Source organism: Ostrea edulis, chromosome 4 (assembly GCF_947568905.1).
Source record: "Ostrea edulis chromosome 4, xbOstEdul1.1, whole genome shotgun sequence".
Classification (NCBI taxonomy): domain Eukaryota; kingdom Metazoa; phylum Mollusca; class Bivalvia; order Ostreida; family Ostreidae; genus Ostrea; species Ostrea edulis.
The window spans coordinates 85,904,800-85,932,367 of record NC_079167.1 but is presented as its reverse complement, the minus strand read 5'-3'; the positions used below and the strand labels follow the sequence as shown (position 1 = coordinate 85,932,367).

General features: G+C 34.3%; 1 protein-coding gene across 3 annotated transcripts; it reads left to right on the top strand.

The window, feature by feature from the left end:
- The first annotated feature begins 592 nt into the window (after positions 1–592).
- Positions 593–26,946, top strand: LOC125668004 (N-acetyllactosaminide beta-1,6-N-acetylglucosaminyl-transferase-like). Of its 3 annotated transcripts, none has more exons than XM_056164070.1 (3): positions 593–673; positions 19,348–20,451; positions 22,941–26,946. In XM_056164070.1, exons 2-3 carry the CDS (start codon positions 19,371–19,373, stop codon positions 23,216–23,218), a joined length of 1,359 nt encoding a protein of 452 aa, XP_056020045.1. In that variant the 5' UTR covers positions 593–673; positions 19,348–19,370; the 3' UTR covers positions 23,219–26,946. The 3 variants fall into 3 exon arrangements, with proteins under 3 accessions (XP_056020045.1, XP_056020044.1, XP_056020043.1); XM_056164069.1 differs by lacking the exon at positions 593–673 and adding an exon at positions 8,703–8,803; XM_056164068.1 differs by lacking the exon at positions 593–673 and adding an exon at positions 17,028–17,169.
- The last annotated feature ends 622 nt before the right edge of the window (positions 26,947–27,568 follow it).

Here is a 27,568-nt window from a genome sequence, read left to right as displayed (position 1 = left end):
AAGTTCAACAATACCCCTTCATTTTCCCCCTTTTGTCGTTGTGTTTTGAAATGCCACTCAGTTTCCAGAAAATGAATTGAATGCGTTACATAATAACCATCACCTGGAACAGTCTATTGAGTTAACAACAGAGAAAATGTTTTAGTTAGGATAATGTCCTCAAACTGTCCATTCTGTGAGCAAAATGAACTATTCTCGGCCCTTCGGGCCTCGAACAGTTCTCTCTCTCACAGAATGGACAGTTTTCGGACTTTCTCCTTAACATATCCCCCAGAGATCTACAGATCCGCGGCTGTTGCTTCATCTAAATAAACAGGACATCAGATGCATTGCACGTTTGTTTTTATTTTTGTTGCATCACAATAACTTTGTATAGACAAAATTTGTCTTTGTCAAACAGCCATGGTGACCGAGATATGCAACGTAATGACACGTACAAAAATATGGGATTTAATGAATATTGATGAGTCGTTGTTTCTCAACCATTGGAAGAAGAGGTCCGGGATTGACGGGTACATTACACATGAATCTGAGTAACGTACCGCCTTCCTTTTGTGCATGTGAACTTATCCGAAATTACTGTTCCTTAATCATTTTAGTCATATTATAACGAGTTTCCAGAGGTTATCCTCACTTGCATACATGCTGACTGCAGGAAATCTACCTTTGTAAGGTAATACGTATCATAACTACTGCTTTTGCAAAATCAACAATTTATAGATGAACTCTTATCCATGTTTTACATTGTAAAGCTTGCAAGTAGAATGCTTTTGGCCAGCCATTAATTTTTTTAAAATTATTTTAATTGTCTTACCTACATGCGCAATGACGTCTGCATATGCATTAACACAGGTCGTTTTTCGACATCTTGCAGGCTGCTGATTTTCAAAATTTATGTACATTGATTTGGATGCGAGACAAATTCAGTAGGTCTAAAACATTTAAAAACAACTTAGCGGAATGGAGATTTATTGAAACCTGGAAGTTACACATAATTGCAACTTGTACACATTGCTTGTATTCACAGTTTCTGATATAAAAGTGTCCGCAAAGGACTAAAGCCAGAAATCATGAAAAATGGGCCTGTTTCCAAAATTTAAAATCTTTCATGTAATATTGGCAGAGTTCCATATAATGATGGAACAACAACATAACATAACACCGGTATTGTGTGAAATATTGTCATTTATTAGATGACAATTAACAAATATTATCATTCTATATAATGATAACAAAAACAGTTAAGGGGAGATCTAGACAATACTGACAGCACAAGTTGCTTCTATAAAAATCCCTGAATTTGATAAAGTGATCTCCCCTGTTATACAAGTAAAATTAAAATTAAAATTAAAAACTTGACAAAATAAAGTACAAACATATCTAAACTGTGGTACGTATCTACTTGCAATCATTTTTGCTTGCTTTTGTAGTAGTTTTTCTTCAAAAGTTAATTTTACAAATTCAGACTCGCTTCACCTACACTGCGAATGATCACTCGATTCTTTTTTTTTTTTTTTTTTTTGATTTGTTTTTATCTTTTATCTAAAATGCTTATTTCATAATGCAAACATACATCATAACAATCATGGTGGGTAAAACTTCTAAATTCCTCCTTGTAACAAATTAATTTCAGAACTGACGCTATCTAAACATCACGTGATATGACCTTACCATATGATTGGACAATACATCAGAAACTTGAACTGGTTAAAAACACAAAATGACCTTAAATACAGATTGTTACAAAATTACATATACAATGTAGATAGAGAATGGGTTCGCATATCACAAATTACATAAATTTACAATAATGTAGTATTGGGGGTCAAAAGGCTACAAAATCTGCTTTCTAAATCAGTTAATTTTATCCGATTTCCTCTACGACTTTCTTTCTACGTGCTTCTAAATATAGCAATGAAATGAATGTAATTACATTGTAACGTCATTTTGACGTCATTGTATTGCTAAGGTAGTTAATTAACGAAGTCAATATTTACTCGAATGGCGTAAAGGAGAAAAAACTATCATTTAATATTATTAAGTTTTTCATTAAATTCCCTCGTGGATTTTCAGATACAATGAGTATTCATTTTGATAATAAATATGACATTGTATGGAAAAAGCTTTGTGTTTTGCATGTAAGCTTGTGAAATGCAATGAGGATGCCAGTGTTGTATCGTTCATATTCAGTTGATTTGTTGACATTCTCACAAAGATTCCACAAGGGTGTTGTAATCATTAGCGGATTTACGGGGGAGGGGGCAATGCTTTCCTAAGATAAAAAAATATATAATGCAATTCAAGAACAAAAATATGAGTAACATAAAATTAGATAACTAATAAATATCATGTTTTTAAAAAAATTTTTTTATCACAAACCTGTTATTTTACCGAATCACACTGTTTATATACATGCCAGTTTAAGTTTTAATTGGACAAGTATAGTTACATGTAAACATTCATCAGAACATAAAAAATTAGGGATGTCAATTTTACTTGGACGCTTTAGTCGAGCGATAGTCAAGTACACAGTCAAAAAACGGACTGATATGGTACAAGTGTACCTAACTCAAGCATGAGTTACACCTCGGTGCACCTGGATAGGCAAGTACACGGCACGGGATGAAAGGCTATCGATAACCGTAATTAATCCACCACGATAATTTTTATTTTGATACGGAAATTCTATACAAGCAACAATTGAAATTCTATACAAGCAACAATTAAAATGTACGTGTACTCAGGCATAAAAAGAATCACGTAAACATATGCATACGTTTTTTTTTTCCAATGCATGTACAATATATTCTTGTTCAAAACCAAACATAATTTGGTCGACAAATATTGGACGAGAGCCTATTTCTAAGTTTTGTCTCCCAATTGTCAAGTCGAAGAAAAAAATTCTTTCTGAAGGCACGAACAAAACCTCACCAGCTAGGGATGCCAGGAAAGGAAAGCCGTTTTGCTTCATAGACCATTAAATAATTGGATTGCCATCAGGGTACCTGGTTTCGGAGAGGTAAAGTTTTAATTCACAGTCGTGAACATCCCCCCCCCCCTTCGGGAGATATAGCTGTAAGGATATGAACATTATTTAAAAAAGCTATTCTAACGAGTACTCGACTGTGAAAAATTTAGTCGATGATCGGTATGACCAAGTGATTGTCGAATACTCGATGACATCTCTAATAAAAATATTTGAAAAGTATCAAGTGAGCTTCAAAATATGATAAACTCACAAGTGCTAGAATATGTATATCGGTCAATTAAGAGAAAACATCAATATTGACGAAAGGTGTGCATAATGAATTGATAAAAGAAGAATGTAGCCGTGTTCATTAAAACTCTAGCCCAACTCGCTGATACTCCTGAATTGTAGAAAATTCTTAGGCACTTTCTTGCTAAATAAATTGCTTAGGTTTTTAAAATCTATGATGTGAGCTTTTCTGCATTTGAGTCCGATTTGTGTTTGTCGTTCAATCGTTACAATGTCTCTGTGTTTGAAATTCACCCTGGTTATTATGCCTTCAATTACTGGCTAGAACAAAATTCATGATGATATTAGGCTACATTTATACAATATAGATAGTGTCTCGGAAAAGTTTTTTGTGAACCCCAAGACTGATGTTGATATCAATTTATTTTTCATGAAGAGATTGAATCTCGGTATATAACGATTCTGCTAAAAACATTAACATATGCATGAAAGGCGAAGATAACGAACAGTGATCAATCTCATAACTCCTATAAGCAATACTAAATAGAGTTGTGCAAACACGGACCCTTGCCCTGAATATACCAGAGGTGGGATCAGGTGCACAGGAGGAGTAAGCATCCCCTGTCGACCGGTCACAACCGCCGTGAGCCCCATATCTTGATCGAGCAAATGCATATATCCCCGATTAACACTTTATCTGATGTCAAATTGAGAATTGTATAACACAATTATTTTTCCTATAGACTTCTACCTTTCGGTATATAAATACAGACGTCGCCCGTCTGTCATTGAAAAAAGATGCTAGACACAAAGAGCCAGCAGCATTATGAAACAAGGTTGGATGAAGTTTAGAAAATGTGCTGTGTATTATAAAATCAGATTAGTACCAACAATACTATCAATCACTTTTACGCCCGATGTCATTTATATGAAAATACAATAAAAAATGATAATCGTAATAATAATGATAATACAAGAAATTGTCGGCTTTCATTACTGTACTCATTTTAAAGTTCATATCCCCATGCCTTTGAATTATTTCTGTTATTTATTTATCCATTTAAATATGCTACTAACACATCTTTATTATTTATAGGGGATGCATTTATTTATTCATGTTTAATATACTTTATAATCTATTCATGTTTATTAACGATTTGTTCATTCATCTATTTACTCCTGTTTTTTTTTTCTTCCTCTTCTTCTATTATTATCCGTATGCTTTTATGTAGTCAAATTATTTATCTTCTTGTGTGTTTATATTTATTTGATATGTCAGGGACAGATCCAGGAATTAAAAAAAAAGGGGGGGGTCCACCATTAGTTTTGGTTTTCAAAGGTGGGGTCACCTTCAAAATGTGTTATTCGTACTTTTAAAGCACAATTTTCTGACGAAAGCAAGAAGTCCAACCGGGCCCCTAGACCCCCCCCCCCCCTTGTATTTATTTTATCTACAGTATTTATACTATTCATTTGTCTACTTGTGTGTCTATTTCTTTTTATCTACTAGATAGCTATTGTTCTTGTGTATGTACTTATACCCTTGTATTTTTAATTATTCACATTTATGATTTATCTATATGTTTATTGATTTTAAATTAATTTATTCATTTTTACCGCATATCATTTTAGTTTTGAAATACGTATTTATAATTCAATGATTTAATTGCTTTTCATTTCTATTAACACCATTCCCTACTAGGAATTTATCCTTGAAAAACTAGTTGTGATAGTATTAGCCTATAGATTTGCTTAATAATTCCCCATAGGACACCCCATTAAGAAGCTTGAAAGAGTTGTCTCCCGTCAGTTTTCCCCATGGTTACAGTAAACAACAGGGTTTAAATTGCTACCATTTAAAACAATATTTTAATCAAATAGTTATATTTTAGCTAACATAAAGCATTGTTTACAATGCATGTATTGTTTTAATGGGAGCAAGCCCCAATCGTAACAACTCGGCCATTTCCGTAACCGACAGGCTGAGCGTGTTCCGATTGGAGCAAGCCCCTGTGAGTAAACTCCATTGTTATGAAGAGCTGACTAATTTCGTCAGCTTGACAGGCGACGTCATTCCTTATGCAAGAACTGAGGAACAAAGATTTTGGAAAGTGTTCACTAGGCCTGGTGCGTATGTTTACTTAGGAAACCTTAAGTGAAGTACATAAAATTGCTTAATCCATCTAATATTAGAAAAAATACCATAGCAAAGTCTCATATTTCACAGCTTTGAAACCAGTATATTTATATGGATATATTTTTATCGCATTGGAAATTCCCTATCTTCGATCACCGTAACCCGAGTGAGATTCGATAAATAATGTGATAATCAATATTAACATTGAATTCATTACTGTTTGATTCGAAACATGACAAAACACATTTAAACTATCAAATTTCATGCCCAATTTAGCCACTTAAAACGGTAATCCGGAAAATTCTAGGCAAGTTTCAAAAGTTCAAAATCATCAAATAAAATATGGCACCGCGCGTGAACCAACACGAAACTAATACACAATATTTTTCAGATAACGATATAACCGTATATAAAATATCATCTTGGTTCAAGAGTGGCGCCCATAAAAATTTATTAAATAAAGTTTAGAATTTCTATAAAAAATATGTATTTTTGACATACCGCATCCGGTTTCAATGCATATAATTACGCTCGTGCTGTTTCCTGCACAACACTCGATATGGAAATTAATAGTATAATTTCTAATTAAAGTCTGGCCTAAGATTTCTTCTATAAATATAAAGTTTTATTTCCAAAGATTGACAGGGCCAAATCATGCAATTTTGGTTTTAGTCCTTTGTGATAGGTTTCCGCAGCGTTTGTATCTCATATCATTGTGTTTATTTCAACTATCCGCCCTGTGGAAAAATATCACCTATCTTTGTTCAATGCTCCTGTGATCTTTGTTGGTGTGATTAATGAATGTAGAATATAAAAGAACAACTCATTTTAGAATGGTTTATTCAATAGATATTTATCACAAAGTTACAAGTTACCAAAGAAGATAAAAACAAAATGAAAAACAACAACAACAAACAACTCTATCATCGTTTCCTTAACTGGTATAATATTCATCCGAGTCATCCCGACACTTGCTCCCGCTTTTATATTGTCACATGTGTGTATTGCGGATGAACGAGTGAGAGCTTGGGTCATACTGAAAAGTCGGATATCAGCGATATGGTCAGCTAATGTACTGCATAGCCTAGTCTTCACATTTTTTCCCGCATAATATGTAGCTTTCGCGAGGATTCAGTTATCTTGTGCTTAACACCTACATTACATTGATTTTGAAAATATGCGTTACATTATATCTTCCCCTATCTGTGACAGAAATATAAATATATTGGTCATTAGTGTTTAATGTAAGATACGATTATACTTTAGAGAAACTATTCAGGATGGGAGTTTGTAAAATCATTAAATCTAACCTTTACTACAATGTAACGTTACTTTATTACTTAATCATTACTGCTGAAATCTAAAGAATGGAGTTATTTATTCATAATAGTACTATTACTTGAATATGTATGAATAAAAGTATCTTATCAACTCTAAAGGAGGCCTCTTCCAGAAAAATGAAAACATTCTGTTTACTCTCCCCGTGTTCTTCTTCATTTCCATGCTAACATACTTGCTTATTTGATGCTTTTATTCTTATCTGCATTAGTCGTATTTAATATGTGTTTGTTATTTGATGTATATCCAGTGGTCCGTGTTTGCCCAACTCTATATAGGAGCCGCTACGACAAAACCAGGTTTATTGAGTTAGAAAACGGCGTTAAACAGATTGATTCACGATTTTCACTAAAATCTTTTTGATCAAAATCTACTGTCAAATGTGTTTAAAAGGTTTCACAAAAATTTAGGTTATACATTATCACAGAAGCTCATTTTATTATTTGTTATGTAAACAAAGATTCCGATATGTTATTGTTTACGAAATTTTCAAAAGAAATGGATATTTAAAGAAAATAATACCATATTTATATAGCACCCTTTTCATACACTATGTACGCTCAAAGGTGCTTTACAATGCATTTATATCTTACAAGAGAATCGGATGTGACCGGTCAACAGGGGATGCTTACTCCTCCTAGGCACCTGATCCCACCTCTGGTGTGTCCAGGGGTCCGTGTTTGCCCAACTATCTATTTTGTATTGCTTGTAGGAGTTATGAGATTGATCACTGTTCGTTATCTTCACCTTGCACATAATACATAGAAAATAAACAAAACATGAAAAGCTGTACCTATCCTCATTGTACATATAAAACATGAAAACACAAGATACCATAAATATGCTAGATAAGGATAAACATCAGCTTCAGGTCATATTAGAATAATAATAATAATGAAATACACACACATACACACAGCATATAATGTCTCAGATATAACACATTAAAACATACAATTACCCCCCTCCCCTTCTTTTTTTAATAAAACATCACAAAATGGTACTCGAAAGTTAAGACACACAGTCTTTAGTTTTCACAGTTTTACACAGAATCTAACCTACACGAATGACTGAAATGATAGAAACTAGTCCTGGAAAACTTCATGGACAAAATGTGGTTTCAGTGACTTCTTGAATGCACACAGTGTTCTACAGTCCCTTACATGTTCTGGAAGGGCATTCCACAGTTTTGGAGCTATTGTTCTGAAACACCGATCTCCGTATGTTACGGTTCGACTTTTTGGAATAACTAAAGTGACTGATTGTTTTATAGATCTAAGATTTCGGGTAGGCTTATATACCTCTAGTAATTGTTTGATATAAGTTGGACACTCATCATGTAAGGCTTTGTAAGTATAAGTAAGTATCTTATATTGTGTCCTATACTGCACAGGTAACCAGTGTAGTTCTTTTAGTATTGGAGTGATGTGGTTATAACGAGAGGTCCTGGATTTGAGACGTGCGGAAGTGTTCTGAATATGTTGGAGCTTGCTCGGGACTTTCTTTGGAAAACCAACCAGGAGAGCGTTACAGTAATCTAACCTTGATGTAATTCGGGAGTCCATAAGAGATTTAGTTGCTTCTGTTGTTAAATATTCTCTGATGTGGCCTATTTGCCGCAACTGTGCAAAACATGATCTGCTGATAGAGTCCAATTGTTTATCCATATCCATCTTGGAGTCAAACATGACACCAAGATTTCGAACGCAGGTTGAAGGATTAATTTGTGAGTCACCTACTGTCACTGAAATGTTTCTAATGAGGTTTGCATTTCGATCAGATGCAAACACAAAGACCTCAGTCTTATCCGTGTTGAGTTTCAACATATTGCCATGCATCCAAAACACAATGTCATATAGACAAACCCCAATACGATGTAATGTATCTGCCTGTGTAGCTATGCCCCTAGGTTTAAAAGAAAGATAAAGTTGAGAGTCATCAGCGTAAAAATGGTGATCAAGTCCATGATATCTACAGATGGAACCAATTGGTTTTTTGTACATTGTATAGAATTTGGGACCCAGCACTGATCCTTGAGGCACACTGAAATTCATTTTCACTGGCGTTGACTTGGCACCATCTATGCAGACCGTTTGGTGACGGTCACTGAGGTAAGATGATATCCATCCTAGTGATTTGCCTGTTATTCCGAACAGATGTTCAAGTCGGTGCAACAGGGTAGTGTGTTCGATAGTGTCAAATGCAGCGGAAAGATCCAGCATCACAAGTATAGTGACATCATTTTGTCTAAAGAGTGTAGTATATCAGTCTGTACCTTCAGTAGTGCAGATTCCGTGGAATGGAACTGCCTATATGCTGACTGGTGTTCTTCATGAAGGTTATTTAATGTCAAATGGTCTTCAATACGGGAGTTCACTAGCTTTTCCAGGACCTTTGAAACAAAAGGCAAATTTGACACAGGTCTATAGTTCTTAAGAGTATTTGGTTCAAGATTTGCTTTTTTCAGAAGAGGTCTTATATGTGCTTTTTTTAATATTGCTGGTACACTTGCAAATTCAAGCGATAGGTTTATAATATTTGTCAGAATTGGTAGAAGTTCTTGCAAACAAGATTTTAAAAGCCATGTTGGTATTGGGTCTAGCTCACACGATTTATTAGGTGAATGCTTGATTATTCTCTGTACCTCCTCCTCTGTAACAGAGGTGAACTCCTCCAGGAGAGTCATGGTCGTGTCTACGTCTGCCTCGAGATTGTACGTACATATTTCAGGCTGAAACTTTGAATTTATATTATTAGATATCAATCTAACTTTATTATATTTATCATATTTCAAGCATTCCTAAGTTTAAATGTGTCATCTAAAAGTTGAAATTTGTGACTACGCAAAATTAAGATGCAAAATTAATATTTTAATGGTTTGTTTGTTTACATAAAAAGACTCGAGTTTTTATATACACTGGAACAGTTAAGGTTAAAATATAGCTTTTATTCCTCCATTCAGAAGGTTCAAAGCTTGGCTGTCAACATTGAACGAGTCATACTTTTAATGTTTAACATCAAAAATGTTTTTTTTTTCAAAAACCGTGAACCACCCCTTTAAGGTAGCTCACAACACTAAAGCTTACACTCTTTATGACACTACGTCACAAGATGGCGATTTAAATGTTTTGTGAAAGTATTTGTGGTTAATATTTTTTGGGGGAAATCATGTTTTTATCAAAATTTGCATATTTTCTGCCTTTTTTTTTTTTTGGCATTTGTACTTATCATAAATATCATCATATCTGTTATGATTAAACTAATTCGTACCGATTTGAGAAACTATTTCTGGGTGTAGTGAGCAACTTAATTAAAGGAAATATTGAACATCACGTTGTTTATTTGTTGATGTTGTTGATTTTGTGCGACATCGAGCTGTGTTCTTTGTTTGTTTTGGTAATAAAAATGATTATATTGCTCTTTTAAAATTTTCAAAACAGAATTGTAAAGGTGATATAAAATCATAGAATTCTTCTACAAAAATGCTATGGAAAGATTTATATCAGTAAACAATTGAGCCCTGTAAAGTACAATGTAGCGAGATAAAATGTCGTGCTTATGCAAGCTATCATTCCTGTTTCATGGACTTTTGACAAGGACCTTTTATGCACAGTCATTACATGACTGAAATGCAGGATAAATATATTTACAAATTTTAAAATATAAAAGTTGTGTATTTGGGGGGGGGGGGTGTTGCTAAAACACAGAACGGAAAACGAAACGGAAAAAATATTGTATGCAATATGTTATTAGGAGGTCAGCATTTTGCAAAATAAAAGGTTTATCATAAACAAGGGAAGCAGAAATTACAAAGAGGGCGGAAAGTCATCCACAGAATCCACCGCTTCGTATACTTCATATCACTGCATATTGTATTTTAAAATCATTAACTTACCATAAAAATATTAATAAAGAAAACAAAAATAATTTTTTAAAAAATCAATAATAATCGTACTGAAAAAGATTTGAATTTTCAAATTTTAAATCCAATGAGTAATCCCACCTTCATGAAAGCACCACCGTAAAAGATAAAACATTTTTTCATTAATTTCCTCCAAACTGACCTTAAGCTTCTTAAATTGAACTTGCTTTTATTTGTAATTTAATTCTACAACTCGTATAATACATGTATATATGCATCACATCAAATTTTAAAGCCAACGAGTTCCTTGCGTATAAAGGTTTGCCTCCTTTGGGATGAAATTTTGTGAAAATTTGTACATTTAACAACATCCTGCGGATTAGTGTTGAACCTCGAAAAAATACAGCAGGAAAGAATGATTTAAACAAAACCAATGAAAACTAAGGTTAAGTTGACGATCAACAGTGTGAAAAATAAACAGATATGAAATAGCTAAAAGACTAATACACAACAATTTATGCTTGAATGGGATTAAAAGGTCATCTCATTATTGATGTTAAAGTTAAGATACTTGTATTTAGTTTAGAAAGAAACTGCTATAAGTCCTCCCTATTTAGGAATAGATTGCTGCGGTCAATAAGCCTCTGTTACTTGAAAATATAATATATCAAACACAAGATGTGTAACTGGCTGACTTAATAAGATCATGAATTGCCGTTATATACATACCACACTCCCTGTTGTAAGTATACACATACACGATATTATGTATGAATTTACATGTAAATGTGTGTTCATGACGTTTTGCCACGGGGGAGGGGGGTGGGGGCATATCAAGTACGTGTGTTCTTTCCATTCCCTAATCATAGGTGTCACGGCTCACTAACACATCTGTCAATGCCAACATTTTAAAATCTTGTAAAACGCTTTTTAAATTCTTATACAAATGTTTAACTTCGCTTAATCAATGTATGATACAGAATTTTAAGATAAAATTGTTTTACCGCTTGTAAAGGAATTCCCCAAATTTTTCATAACAAAGTATTTTCCTATGATTTTGTTGTTATCTTAGCTACATTAATCATTCTAATTCTTAAATTCTATTCCGTTTTCCGTTCCGCGTTTTAGCAACACCCTTTTGTTAGACCGGATTTGTCGAAAACGAAAATAGCGGATGTTGTTGAAAAGTGGTACCGAACTTGGAATTGAATGGTTTGAGTTCAATTTTTGTACTAACCAGCATGGCACGATCTACAAATTTATGTACTCAATAAGACAACAAAATCTGTGAAAGCAAATACAGAGTCGTTGAAATTAAAAAACAATGAATTCACACTAATTTCCACATATACATAATTATATTCATGTACCCTTGTGATTTTCGGTCTTAGTTGATTTTGTATAATTTACAGTAAATCTCGTATTCGAAATTGAAAAAAAAAAATTGAACACCCCCACCCAACCACCTCTCCCCTGACAGCAATGAAAGAATAAGACATGCATGTTTTTATTTTCCGTTTGAATTATTTTATTTCAATAGTTTCATTTGGGACAGTTTAATATATAATAGTAGTATAGGCGGCTGTATGGGGTTAATAAACAATAGACCTATTGTTCTCGAGAAGAATAGAATGGGTCACATTACAACCTTAACCTAATTAAGGACAATAGATGACTAAAAATAGCTGAAAAAACCCAACGTTTTTCCAGTTATTTTTAGATAGCCCTATTGTTTTCGAGACCAATAGGTATACAATGTATTGGTAAAGGGTTTTTCCACTTATTTTTAGATAAGATCTATTGATAACCGATTACCGGGGTTTTTCCGATTATTTTAAGATAACGTATTGTTCTCGAGAAGAATCGAAAGGGTCATGTAAAAGCTTCGACCTACTTATGGGATCGAGGAATCGAAGAAATTGTACAGGGGGAGTAAACCTGATCAAATTCAATGGGGGTATTGTTCATCGACACAAAGAAATGCGATTCTTAATCGGGTTATACCACATCTTAGTGACGTCATTGTATGAATTGTACTGTGAAGAATTACAAAGGACCGTTTCGGATCCTTTATCGGTGCTTTTCCGTTCCCTGTTTGGGTTTACAATACAACAAACAGGACTTTTAAACCCCGTGATTTAAATAACCTTCACTCATCACTGATCTCTGTCGTCCCTATAGTAAAATTCTTTATTCCTGGGTATAAATTTGATGTGATTTAAAAGAAAACCTAGTTATGGGAACAGTCTATCGATAAAACTTTACGACTAATCAAATTCTATGTTCACCGTGTATGATATTGTTCTGAGGTATATATTATAACACAAAGGATCGTTTCGGATCCTTAATCTGTGTTTTACGTTCCCACTTCTCGTTTTCTGAGATGAATAGAACACAATATATGTAAAGGATATCAGCCAAAAACTATCCATTCTGTGAGAGAAAGAACTGATCAAAGCCCGTAGGGCCAAGATTAGTTCCTTCTCTCACAGAATGGACAGTTGGAGGCTTATATCCTACTTAAAACATTACATGTTTTGCTCTAAGAATGGACAGACTCAGGTAACCCATTGCCAATGATAATTATGAATAAAGCTATCTTTTTAATAGTCTGACAATATAACCAGTCTTGTGTAGAAGTATGTTTCTTTTGTTCACTTATTGGACAGTGTCAGGTAAGTAGTCTTGTACTGAAGGTTTTATATTCACTCGCTATATAGTACTGGACCATATCAACATCTCGTCCTCCGATGGGGAGAGCATTTTCAATGCACAATCAAAATTTAAGAATTTTAATGAAAGTACTGCGAATATCATCTTAATGAGTGTTATATTCTGGATATATGGATTTTAAAGTATTTTAGTCCTGGACATTTGCCATTCAGACGATACATCTAACTTACAAATAAAATATATTATTGGATCGAATGCTGTCTGGCGTGTATGAACCAATTTCGAGACTGTTTCTTACATAAAACTATTATCGGATCAAGATATAGATCTTCACGGCGGATGTCGCTGGTCAACAGGTGATGCTTACTCATTAAGGTCACCTGATCCCACCTCTGGTATGTCCAGGGATCCGTGTTTGCCCAACTCTTTATTTCTATTCCTTATAGGAGCTATGGGATCGACCACGTTCCGTTATCTTCACCTTTTATAAATATGTACACTGTACATGGACAAGTAGAAAACATGCATGTTTGGCATCATCTCTAATAATATCAGTATACTATTATATTTTGACAAATGATACATGGTATTTAATTTTTGTAATGCATTATTACATGTATATACATTGTATGTGAAAATGAACTATAGTTACGTAAATAACACTGTAGTGATATCCAAAATTTATAGATGTGCGTGTATAGTTTCAAAATTCATGAGCTCGGTCGTTTGGGATACATATAATTAACAAATATTTTCGAAAGGAAACACGATAGATGCATTAAAAAAAAAAACACGGACGGTATAGGTATACCATGTAAAATCAATCTATGAAATTCAGGATGCCTTGTTTTGATGTAATGAATTAGTGAGTGGTCTGTAGTTTTCTTTGGATTTTTGAAATAGCTAATCTTGATATTTTGTTATTCAAAATTAAATTTCTGATATCAGAAGAAAGTTTTCTTTGACTCTTCCGCACACGCCCATTTTTTGTTTTCCATTTTCGCCTTCCTATGAAGATAAATCTTTTCACGTTGGTGTTCCAAATGATCCATATTTATATAGCAATATTCCATTATCACCTTAATGTGGTGTTTATCTCTCTCAACTGATTCGATACCAAGAACTTGTTCTGCGGATGACCAGTTTTTATATCGCGTTAGGCTATTGACAAACAGGCTGATGTTACAGGGGTTTTAACAGTCTCGTTTAAAGTCTGCATTTCGGAAAGTCTTTAGAGATCTAGTTAGCTAATATAAGCTATCATTTGGTCAAATGCTGCCTTACGTGCAGATCCAGCGACCTGTGAAGAAAGCGTACGACATTTTCGGTGTCTTTAACAAAGCATGAAAATGGTTTTAAACCAAAATATACATAATATTATTGGTTTTAAACTATCAATAAAAAAATTTGACAAATGTACTTTTTATTGACCCCAGCAAAGCATTTGACACTGTTAATCATGATGTAGCAGTATGTATCCCTTTTGTTTTATGTGAAAAGACTTATGATTTACAGGAAATATCACAATATGTCAAACAGATAGGGACGAAGATGTTATCAGCAACGTCACAGAGATTTTATGCTAGGTCATCTTTTTTTCATTTTTTGTGAATGACTACCTAACACGTCTAAAATACTCTAAAGTCAACACATATGCAGATTGCACCACGCAATCTTTATCTGATAAATGTTTAGATGTAATAGAAAGGAAGTTACGATATGATCTTTTAAATACTATGGAATTGATACAAAGAGAAGAAAAAAGAAATAAATTTAAAGAAAACACAATGTATTTCAATATGAACGTCACAAACATTACTTTTCTGTAAATGTTTTTAAGAAAAAGACATCATTTAAACCCCTAACATCTCATTTGATTTTTAAATGCCAAGCTCAATAATATGCTTTAATGATGTTTAGTAGTATATTTATGAGTATAAAAACGAATTATTTCCTTGCCTGCTCGTAGAAGATTTAACCCTTCCAGGATGTACTTTTTCTTCATTTATGAAAGATGGGCATATTGCCAATTTTTAGGAGTTGTCTGCCCTTTGATGAGTGGTATGTTTGATTATGACTTATGCCATTTTGGAAGGCTATTGACAGTTGTAACTATGAAATTCATTTCATGATGCATAACTTTAATTTTAGTTTAACAACATAAATGTACCATAACATATTTGAATACCTTTTTAAAAAAGGCATTACCCGGTATCTAAACCCTAATATCTCATTATGACTTATGCCATTTTGGAAGGTTATTGACAGTTGTAACTATGAAATTCATTTCATGATGCATAACTTTAATTTTAGTTTAATAACATAAATGTACCATAACATATTTGAATACCTTTTTAAAAAAGGCATTACCCGGTATCTAAACCCTAATACGCAGTTGTGTTAAGTAGGGCCATAGAAATATATCAGGAAAAAAAGCATTAATAAACAGATCAATTTGTGACAAATTCTGTAAACACAACCCTTTTATACAAAAACAATATGTATATATCATTAAGTGAATATTGACCTCTTATACATTTTTCACCAGACTGACAGTCTCAACATCAACTCTCTATCACGTGATCAAATATCAAAATAAAAACGTATCGTGTATGTATAAATCGTATAATTGGCACGATATCCAGATATCAATGCAAGTTGAAGTTAATATAACTTCAAAGCATATTAATTTCTTAATTTGAAAAGTGCTGAGAGCAAGTTTATTGTGACTTGTAACATGTCTAATTTTTGCATTGAATATGCAAGATGCAGCGATTTTTGCACATACGAAGTTGAATCTAGCCTGAAAAACATATTTTCTGTTGAAGCCAGAACATGCTCCCCTAACTTTCCTTTGGCACTGAAGTTCACATGTCACATAAATGAAACATCTTTCACTTAAAAACCTCGGGGTGTCGTGCCAATGATAAAACTTTTATGTACGGAAACCCTGTTTATGCAAATGAGTTCATTGTGAAAGTAACTATACGTGTAGATTAGGGGCGATATCAATATCACAATATGATATGGATATTACTTTAGCATGTACGCTATATAAAGAAGAAATTGAAACTTTTTCAATATCAAAGAGAATTAATATAACCCATTTGACAGAAACTTTTACGCGATTGCAGTTTACCGTTTGACAGCGGTGGTAAATAACGAAACAATATTTTGACATTTCCAACCACAAAAGGACTGTAGATATGTACGTCATGACCTTCGTCATGACGTAATTTTCATTGTGACGTCGTGCAATGTGCCAGTGCGGTAAAGTATATTTATGTACAGCACTGGCATTAAAAATTTTATGGGGAAAGCCTTAACTCAACCGCGTATCTCATTTGATTTTTAAAAGCCAAGCTCAATGATATGCTTTACTGATGTTTAGTAGTCTATTTTGACATAAGTGTAAAAATATTACCTAGCCTGCTCTTGGAAGGTTTGACCATTCAAATATGTACTTTTTCTTTATATCTGAGAAATTGACAATATGCCAATTTTAAGAGTTGTCTCCCCTTTGATATGTTGCATATTTGTTTATGACCTATATCAATTTTGGATTATTATTGTCTACTATTGTTATGTAATTCATTTCATGATGTCTAACTTTAATTTTGGCTTAAAAATAGTAATGTACAATAACCCTTTTCAATTTTTTTTAGAAACAGGCATTATCTAAGTAGGCATTATCTAAATATCTCATATCAGTTTTAAATGCCAAGCTCAATGATGTGGTTTAATCATGTTTAGTAGTCTTTTTTGACAGTAGTATGAAAATGAATTATATCCTAGCCTGCTCTTGGAAGATTTGACCCTTCCGGTTTGTACTTTTTCTTCATTTCTGAAGGTGCCTCCGTTGTCGAGTGGTTAGTGCATTGCGCTCAAAATCACACAGCTTCTCACCCCTGGTCGGCACGAGTTCGAATCCCACTCCCGCTGGTAAGTGAGAAAGTTTCCAAGTTTACTTTCGGAAGGTCGTTGGTACATTGTTTCTGGGATCTCTTTTACCAATAAAAACTGGGCGCCAACAGATAACTGAAAAATTGTTAAGTGTGGCGGAAAACAGTTAATCAACCAATCAATTATTTCTAAAAATTGGCAATATGCCAATTTTTAGGAGTTGATTGATTGATTAGATATTGTTTAACGTCCCTCTCGAGAATATTTCACTCATGGGGATCTTTATCGTGCCACACCTGATGTGGCACGGGACCTCGGTTTTTGCGGTCTCATCCGAAGGACCGCCCCATTTAGGCGCCTCTTACGTCAAGCTAGGCGGTACTGAGGACCTATTCTAACCCGGATCCGCACGGGATTCTTAGGAGTTGTCTGCCCTTTGATGGGTTTCATGTTTGATTATGACTTATGCCGGTTTTGGAAGAGAAGTGTCTGTTGTAACGTTGAATTACTTTTGAAAAAAAAATTCAATTTTTTAGTGAAATAAATTACATTTTATCTTTACCTTTTATCTGGATTTTTACATATGATATTGATGAAAATATGCAAAATACAGATGGCGCTGCGTATGACCACCATGTTGAAAATAGCGATGTTTGTGGGAAATTTTTCATTTACTATTTTGGATGTCTACCTACTTACCAGATTTCATCAAGATGTGGTAACCAACGATTTGGACAGTATTGCATGATTTTTTGCTAGACAGGCTCTTAAAGTTCTATCAAATGACACCAGAGTATTGGGATCGTTGTAAATTGGGTAAACACGAGAAAAAGAAAACAGAGCACCAATGCTTTTATTTATGTTACAAGAGTCAAAACAAAATATTTTAAAACTTTTACCACTTTAACAGCAACTTTATGGAGCTTTTCTTAAGGATTTTATCAGAAATTGCAAACTTTGAACATCTTTTAAATCGGCCAATTTCATAGCGCAATGATTTTCAAGCGTCATGTCCCTTTTCAGGTAGCTTTTTTGTGTGTTTATTTGTCAATTACATTTAATATATTTGTAATGCGTTGACGCGAACCAGTCCATTATATACAATTTATCATTAAGTCAAATACAGATTGTTAGGCGGTTCATTGGACACTGATTTTGACTACGGATAACTCCGTTTACCTGATCAACGTGCTCACGGCGGGTGTAACCGATCGACATGGACTGTTTGCTCCTCCTAGGTACCTGATTGCACCTCTGATATATCCAGGGGTCCGTGGTTACACAACTCTCTATTTTGTAATGAATTATGGGATTGATTGTTATTCGTTGTTTTCTCCTATCATAAAATAATATTTGAAAAGTCGCGTTCATTGCTGCTGGACAGATGTCTGTGACTGCAGATGTGTATTAATAAAGAATAATGTTTATTGTAGTCATTTATCTACTTTGTGAAGGGCTCTATGTTATTTTTTTATTGCCACATACAAAAATAATTCAGGGTGCAATATATACATGTACAACTGGTTTACCAATGTATGTGATCCGCTTACCATCGCGAGATTCATCGAAGACGTCAACATCTATGTATAGCGATGGCGTTATACTACAAAATCTGCAAGCAAGTGCCACATCTATTATTGAATAATATGCAAGTAAAGTTTTTTTTTCTTGCGAAATCAGTGGTATATAAAGAAACACATTTTATTTTTTCTAATTTGGATACAGATATAAAGTGGTTAGCATGCTTTAGGGGTCTTTATATCTTTTAAGTTTTACAACGTGACTTTATGGAAACTGCCGAGAACAGATTTTTTTCGCATCAATTAACCGGTCAAACATGTATCGTGAATAACCTGCCGTTCTATTATGAAATTATTTTTAATCGGAACTTTAAATCAATCGATCGGACAAACTTCTGTTTTGTGAATCGAGCTAAAATCTTTAGTCTAGATTCACTATTGCCCCACAGCGCGAGAGTATACATTTCATTTCTTTCCGCATTTGATCGAAACTCCTCTAAATTTTACAAACCTTTGTGTAGCCTGGTTTCCGAGGCTTTCCGATTGTGTACTATGCTATTATTTTATGTCAATTTAAATCACAAATGTGACGAAAGGCGGCAAAAGAGTCATTTGGAATGAAAGGTATCATTGAAGTCGCACTAAAAAATTACAAGTATTGCTGTTTAGTATAATAATTCATTTTGTTTTGTTTTAGATAGACAACATTCTGTATTGCCGATGATGAGGCGGATACAAATTCGTAAACTTTTCTTGATGTTAACGTTCCTCCTTGTCCTTACCTGTTTCATGATTCACCATAGAGTATTCTATGCACCTTCATTACTGATGACACCGAAAGAGGAGAGTGATATGATGTATATGTATGTAAAATATTCGGCAAATTTCCCCAATAAACGATTGGATATAGCATCTGAGAACCATCCACGTTCCCATCTAAAGCGTTTTGTGCATGAGGTAGATTGCCAACAAATAATTGACGGTGAGGAAGAGTACATATCAGTTGCTAATACAACGATGTCTGAACGGAATTACACGTTTCCAACAGACACAGAGATGGGAGATCTTGCACAGAATTGTGAGAAGTTCTTAGAGGTGTACAATTATGAATATTTCTTCGTATCGCCTGAAGAACTTGGTTTTCCCATCGCCTATACAATATTAACTTATAAAGATGCTGTTCAGACAGAGAAACTGCTTCGTGTTATTTATCGCCCACACAATTTCTACTGCATACACGTAGATCAAAGTTCAGATAATACTTTACTTTACGCTATGAAATCCATCGCTAAATGTCTCCCTAATGTATTCATTGCTTCAAAATTAGAGGATGTGATATACGCAGGATTTTCTCGACTTCAGGCAGATTTGAACTGTATGTCCGATTTATTGAACAACACTGATGTTAAATGGCGATATGTAATAAATTTACCTTCCCAGGCATTCCCTTTGAAAACAAATTCAGAAATCATTAAAATTCTTACAATATATAACGGAACAAATAGCATAGAAAGTGTTTACGATCATAATGCAATATATCGATTCAATAAGACATATGTTGTCAAAAATGGGAAATTAAAATCTACAGAAAAAAAGAAGGATCCGCCGCCATATAATATCACTGTAGGAAAGGGAAGTGCTTACGGTGTGTTCAGTAGGGACTTCGTGAATTATTCTATAAATGACCACAAAGCCCAAGGCATTTTGAAATGGTTAGAAGATACATACAGTCCTGATGAGACCTTCTGGGCCACGCTAGTATTTAACAAGCATCTTAATGTGCAGGGTGTTAACTACAGAGGTGAGTATATCCTAAACTTACATGATGTACTTTGGCAAAAATTATCGATTTTTTTTCTTCTATCAGTTTGATTACTTCTCTCGAAAAAAAAAAGCCAAAAAAAAAAAAATAGACTCATTTGAAGGTGAATATTTTGGAGTTTATTGGGGAGTCAGAGTCTGCTATAACGATTCCTCTTTTTAATTGCCGAATATTGTTTGGAGCCTATGACCTACTGAACTTTACCCCAAAATAAAATGAGTCTGTAAGGCTTGGAATTTTTAAAAAGTGGGCATCATCATAAAGATATCTGGTTTAATTCTTCCTTAAATCAAAACTTATCGCGAGATAATATACAAGACAGATGATGATAGAGAGATGAATCTAATATGTACATTGATCTACCAAATTTCGTACTTCGAGTAAGAATACTTACCAAAACAACTTCAGTCAACAATGCATTTATATTTCTCGATTCAGCAAATCAAGATGTCAAATTCAAAACTGTATTTTATTTTTGTCAACATATACTATATCAAAAGAAAGCTTAAGATAACGAACAGTGCTCAATTTCATAACTCCTATAAGCAATACAAAATAGACAGTTGAGCAAACATATACCAGAGATGGTATCAGGTACCTAGGAGGAGTAAGCATTCCCTGTCGACTTGTTACACCCGCCGTGAACCCTATATTATGATCAGGTAAACACCCTTATGCGTAGCAAATGTAATATAGAATTATCAGGAGGACTGGTTAAGTAGATTTCCTTGTGTTTTGTCATTCGTCCCATTCAAGAATTGTTACACTCATTAAAACGAAATCAACTTTATTTGAAGAAGTAGCAATGGGGATCTTTGTCATGAAATCCCTCTCCATGACATGGGACCTCATTTTTTAATTCCAGATCCAAATCACATGAGACTTTCACTCCCAATGTCGGACCCTACGTAAATTAACAGTAACTAGTCAACTCACCATATTTATGCAGCAATATTCCATTATCACTTGCACATGGTGTTAATATCTCTTCACTGATTCGCTACGCAAGTGCTTGTTCTGCGCATAATCAGTTTTTAAATCGAGGCAAGTTACTGACAAACAAGTTGATGGTACAGGGGTTTCAACAGTCTCGATTGAAGTCAACGTTTCGCAAATTCTATGGCTGTCATAACGATCTAGTTCGTCAATACAACGTTTCCATATGAGTGAAATATTCTCGAGAGGGACGTTAAACAATATTCAATCAATCAATCAATCAACCTATCATTGGGACAAATGTTGTCTGGCGTGTTTCGTACTGATTGTTAGGTCGCTCTTGGCACACTGATTATGACTACGAATAACTCCGTTTACGCGATCAGGATATAGGGCTCACGGCGGGCGTGACCGGTTAACAGGGGATGCTTACTCCTTCTAAATACCTGATACCACCCCTGTTGTGTCCAGGAGTCTGTGCTTGCCCAACTATCTGTTTTGTATTGCTTATAGGCGTTATGAGATTTATCACTGTTCGTTTTCTTCGCCTTTCGTCGATACAAAATACTAGAATATTAAAAACGATGCCTGATTGGTCATTTCATTTTTTGCCTGTTTGTTCACTTCGAATGCACATGTAGTTGCCAATCAGAAAGCTCCGAATTAATCAATTATATGAAGAAAGGTTATAGTTTTCAAATCCAACAGCAAATATAGCAAATACTTTTCAAAATATTTGGCATGCGTTCATCGCAAAGGTAATGTTGTTTTGGTGTGTTGGATGCCAATGAATAAAGTATAATTATTTTTCTGATCAGGAATAATGTGCCTTGAGATCTAAAAAAAATTTTCAGGGGTACAGGATAAAAGGAAAGTAATGTTAACTGGATTATATGCATAATATATTTTATTATACCTCAGAATGTTTTTGCTATATAAATGTTAGGTGAATAAATTTGCTATTTCTTCTGAATAACGCTATCCGCGAAATAATTTCTGAATTATCTCACCCTAGGTGGGGGGGGGGTGGCTAGTCTTGAAACTATTTACCGGATGCTATATTTTCCCGCGTTTTCTATTCTGTGATGTGAAAGTCTGATAACTCCAATTATAGTTTACCACTCGGATCGCCTCGGTCGATTTCATCTAGGCTAATGCTTTATGTTAGTTTACTTCACTTTGATATGTCTTAAACAAGTAAAGTCTTTTTCGGTAAAATAAAACACCTATTTACTGACTATTCGGATAATAGCAAGTTTATTGTTCCCCTCGACAGCAACAGCTGCGCCTCGGGAAATAGTTGCTGTCTTGGGGGACAATAAACTTGCTAGTGCTCTCATTCCCAATACATACATGTAGGTGTATAATATCAGACATATTGTTATTTGTGGAAAATATTGTTTTCTTTACCTAGCATGACTTTTTTTATCATTTTTCCGAAGGTTTAATTCGCTTTACTGACTTCAAAATCATTCCTTGGATGATATGAATAAAACTTTGCGATTGATTTTAAGACCAGCCCTCTTTTGTAGGTGTTCCAAACAGGAAATTGTGGATACCCGTCAGTACGACATGGCAGGGGCCTGGTGAAGTCTGCCATGGAAAGTATGTCCATGACATTTGCGTTTTTGGTCTGGGTGATTTAAATAAATTGGTGTCGGAGAAGGAACTTTTTGTCAACAAGTTTTACCACGACTACCAGCCTCTTGCATTGCAATGCATGGAAGAGTGGATGTATAACAAAACGATCAATACTATACCTCTACAAACATATTATTATAGAAATTTGATAAAATCAGTGCTGCATTAGAAGTCTATAATATATTTTCCTCGTGGTTTATCACCAACTATACAGTTTTTGTGTAATTTTGATGTTTTACTTACCCGAGTAGTACACTATTCAACGAAACCGTTATTTATAACTAAATTACAAGGCCTAATGGAAAGTGATTAGAAATGCAATTGTTGATTGAACGATCAAAATATGATAATGAACCATATCCCAATGATGGAAAAATCAAGTAGATTTTCGCCATGTGAACATGATATTTCATTTATTTCTAGTTTTTGAGGTCCCAGCCAATCAGAAAGCTCGGTAACACTTGATTATGTGGTATAGCGTTCTCCCAGAAAAAGCGCATATCTTTATGATGCGGATTTTGAAATCAACGCTTGAAATGATTACCCGACGAGTTTATAACATATAGTTAGTGACTCTGAGCTTAAGTATTGAGGATTTAACTGTCCCTTAGTGACCATAAAAACTTGGATTTTATTTCGAAAAATCAAACATGAAGAATTCAATAATGATTTGATATAATTTCTATACCCAAATGAAAGATTGCCAAGTTGCATTAAGATCTTATGTGCTCGATTTCAAAATGTTCTTTAAAAATTGTAAAACTGTACATCGATCATTAGACATTCATTTACTTGTATTTTCATCGGAAGTACCAAACTTTTGGAAAATTTGACTTGTAAATCTTCAAACGTTGAGTGTAACTTCCGTGCCTTAATTAATGTTGGGGAAACTAAAGGTTCATTTGATAAAAGGCGGTCGGGACACATATTTCAAATAAATAATTGTGGAAACCAACTTATCCATAAACATTTTAATTCCCCAGGCCATTCCCTCTTGTCGATAATGGTCAGGATTCTGGAAATAATTACCATGATGCAAACAATCGAACTTTAAATACCCGTTTTTGTAGACAATGAGAAGAACACTGGTCTTAGGCACTGCATTTCCGTATGATATATAATGCATTCGATGTTGGAAATTTGACTAATTCACAAGGAAATAACGAGAATGTGTTGGGATTTTTTCGAAATACAAAAAGACGAAAACGCAGACATGAACATTGTTCATATAAAAGAGAAGTATTCACCTTGCATACAGACGTTCTCTCACTTGTTTCACTGTTGCCTTGCATAAAAAACAATAAGGTCCTCATCACATTCGTACAAAACTTTACTCTGTTACATTGATAGTTTTGTATACGTTTTTGGAAGTCAACAGAGCTAGTCCATCTTGCATTTTTGAACATCTGAATAAAGACCGAATTCTATGATTATGGATCTTGTCCATCGCAGGTTCTTTAAACCACCGCAGTTTGTGGGTGACGGTATACCCAGGGGTCCTTGTTTGCCCAACTCTTTATTTTGTATTCGTTATTGGAGTTACGAAATTGATCACGGTTCGTTATTTTCAGCTTTTATTCCTTTCAAATCATGCCGCCAGTTCCTTTAACTAAATTTACTAGGGAATAGATACCGTCAACATAAGAAACTTTCTTCGTCATGTAAAATGCAGTCTTCTATTCAAACATATTTCAAGTTCAAGTCTACACCTTTTGTTTTAATATGTCTAATGCGAAATTTTGATATTCCTCTTATGCTTTATACCCATTCTGACAATGTATCAAGTTCTTCTCTTTCATATTTAGTCCATCGTCTGATATAATCTTCGACACAATTCAAAACAGAGATGAAAGTCTGTCGCCAATTGAAATACCAAGGATATCTGCATTTGGGATCTTTTAATATAAATGATTTGAAGTCATTTTCACCTATATCAACATCCCCAGTAATGATATGACCAGCTGGCCTATAGTTGATAGAAGATGAAGAACAAGAACACGTTGATGGATTATGTATAAGATGGTATATATCTAGGAACTGTAAAGTTTCTTTATTATTAAAAAGTTTGGATGCAATAGTAGAAGTATAGCTGTAGGAAATACAGGGTATAGACTTGAACTTGAAATAAGTTGTAATACACGACTGAACCCTTTTATGGCGAAGAATGTTGCACATGGTGGCGGCATCTATTCCTCTGTTTCTAAATTGGAGCTTAAGGAACTGGCGGCATGATTTGGAAGGAATATTATCCAAGACCCGTGCTGGTTTAAAAAGCATGTGATAGGCAACATCCATAATGAAGGGTTAAGATAACGAACAGTGATCAATATGACAACTCCTATAAGCAATACAAAATAGAAAGTTGGGCAAATACGGACCCCTGGACCCACCATAGGTGGGATCAGGTCCCAATGAGGAGTAAGCATCCCCTGTCGAATGGCCATACCCGTCGTGAGCTCTATATTCTCATAAGGTAAACGGCGTTATCCGTAGTCAAAATCAGTGTACCAGGAATGGCCTAACATTCGATATTAAACACGTCAGACAACATTTGATCAAATGATAGGTTGTATTAACAAACTAGATCGGTATAACCACCACATAATATGCGAAATGCTGATTTCAATCAAGACTCTTGAAACCCGTGTACCATCAACTTGTTTATCAGTAAGTTGCCTTGATTTAAAAACTGACTATACACAGAACAAGATCTTGTGTATCGAATCAGTTGAGAGATATAAACACTATATGCAGGTGATAATGGAATATTGCTGCATAAATGTGGGAAGTTGACGATGGAGAAGCTGAAATCATCCCGTTTGTCATATAGTTGAGTTGTCAATTTGTCGTTAATGTCCTAATTTCATAATCATGGAGTTCAGTCTATATTTAGGTGTTGAAAAATCGAAGTATAGACTAGCTGTAGCTTCTTCAAATAATGTATGTAAAACTCTCAATGGGGTAGAGTAAAATTTTGTATGAGTATGATGTGGACCTATTTGTCTGTTGACGTAAGGCAAAAGTGAATCAAACGTGTCATCATTTATACTTGGTCTTTTATATGAACGATGTCCATGACTGCGTTTCCGTCTTTGAGTATTTATGAAAGAGTCCCATCACATTCACGTTATTTCCTTATGGACTAGTCAAATTTTCCATACCATGTACATTATCATTGCATCCATATGGAAATGCAGTGCCTAGGGTCCCGATAAAGTGATCTTCTCGTTGTCTACGAAAAGAGGTGCTTAATGTTGGATTGTTTGTTTGATGATAATTTCCCTCCAAAAAATCCTTACCCTCATGGACAAGATGGAGTGGTCTGGTGCATCAAAATGTTTGTAAAGAAGTTGAATACCAACATTATCTATTTGAAAATTGTGCCCCCGTATACTTGTAAGTGAACCCTTGGTTTCTCCCACATACATTAAGCCACACAGGTTACACTCAATGGCGTAGACAATGTTCGAAGATTTACAAGTCAAATTATCAAAAGTTTCTGTATAATAAATAATAATCTATAGCATGAATATTCGGGAGATATGAAGATGTATTCATTCCAAAAAATCCACATTACCCTCTGGCATTGCCCTCGATGAATATGATTTTTCTTGGGTGAATACTTATTAATATCTCCTTCATTATTATGCATTGAATGTATAATATCATACACATGTTTCTTTTGTCAGTTACGACTTTTTCATTTAAATTTGTTTTGTTACATGGAGGTATAACATGAAAAAGGACGAAAAACTGCATCATTGCGCGTAGTGCATGATGCCAACGTTTCCCATCTTTTTTTGTGGTATACCTCCAACAAAAAATGATAAATTCATTCCTTATCATCTAAAAAGTTTTAAAACATTGAGTTTGAATAATAAAACATGATATAATTCAGTTGAATTGACAATTTGTTCTTGGACCACATTCTATGTCATTTCGACATGGGCGTAGTAATTTGTGAATACAGAACTGATGAAACTAAGCTCATGAATGGTGACTTCCACGAACTGTTTAATGTTGAACAAACGGTTTTCTTTTGAACTGAAAAGTGCAGTTTTTAAAGGATGAGTGAGAGATAAGTCCTGTTGAGAGAAAACTGCTGAAAATTTCTTCAGTGGATCTGGAATTTTGTTTAAGGTTCGATACCGATACAAAAGGCAAGCGTTGGGCATGTGCATGGTCGTCATGCGGGATGCGATAAGAGACGAATGAAATAGGGTTCTATTGAGGGTTGGCACGGCTTCAATGTGGAAAAGTGAGTGTGTAATGAAGTTCTTCGAGATTTTGTGTAGGCAATAGAGAAAATGATAAATCGTAGAGTAAACAAAAAGAAAATTTAATTAGATAATAAGATGAGAAATATAGAGATGTTTAAAAAAGAAAGTAATCACTCTTTCACATACACAAACCCTCTCTCTTATAATAAATCTGGCAATATTGACAATGAACTATTAAGAAAATTCAATAGTTAATACAACCAATATGTCAGTCCAGGCTGAAAATGTAACTGGTAATA

Coding starts and splice junctions, on each gene's coding strand:
- LOC125668004 (XM_056164070.1), top strand. CDS start 19,371: ATGATGAGGCGGATACAAATTCGTAAACTTTTCTTGATGTTAACGTTC. Junction 20,452..22,940: donor GCAGGGTGTTAACTACAGAG/GTGAGTATATCC, acceptor CCTCTTTTGTAG/GTGTTCCAAACAGGAAATTG.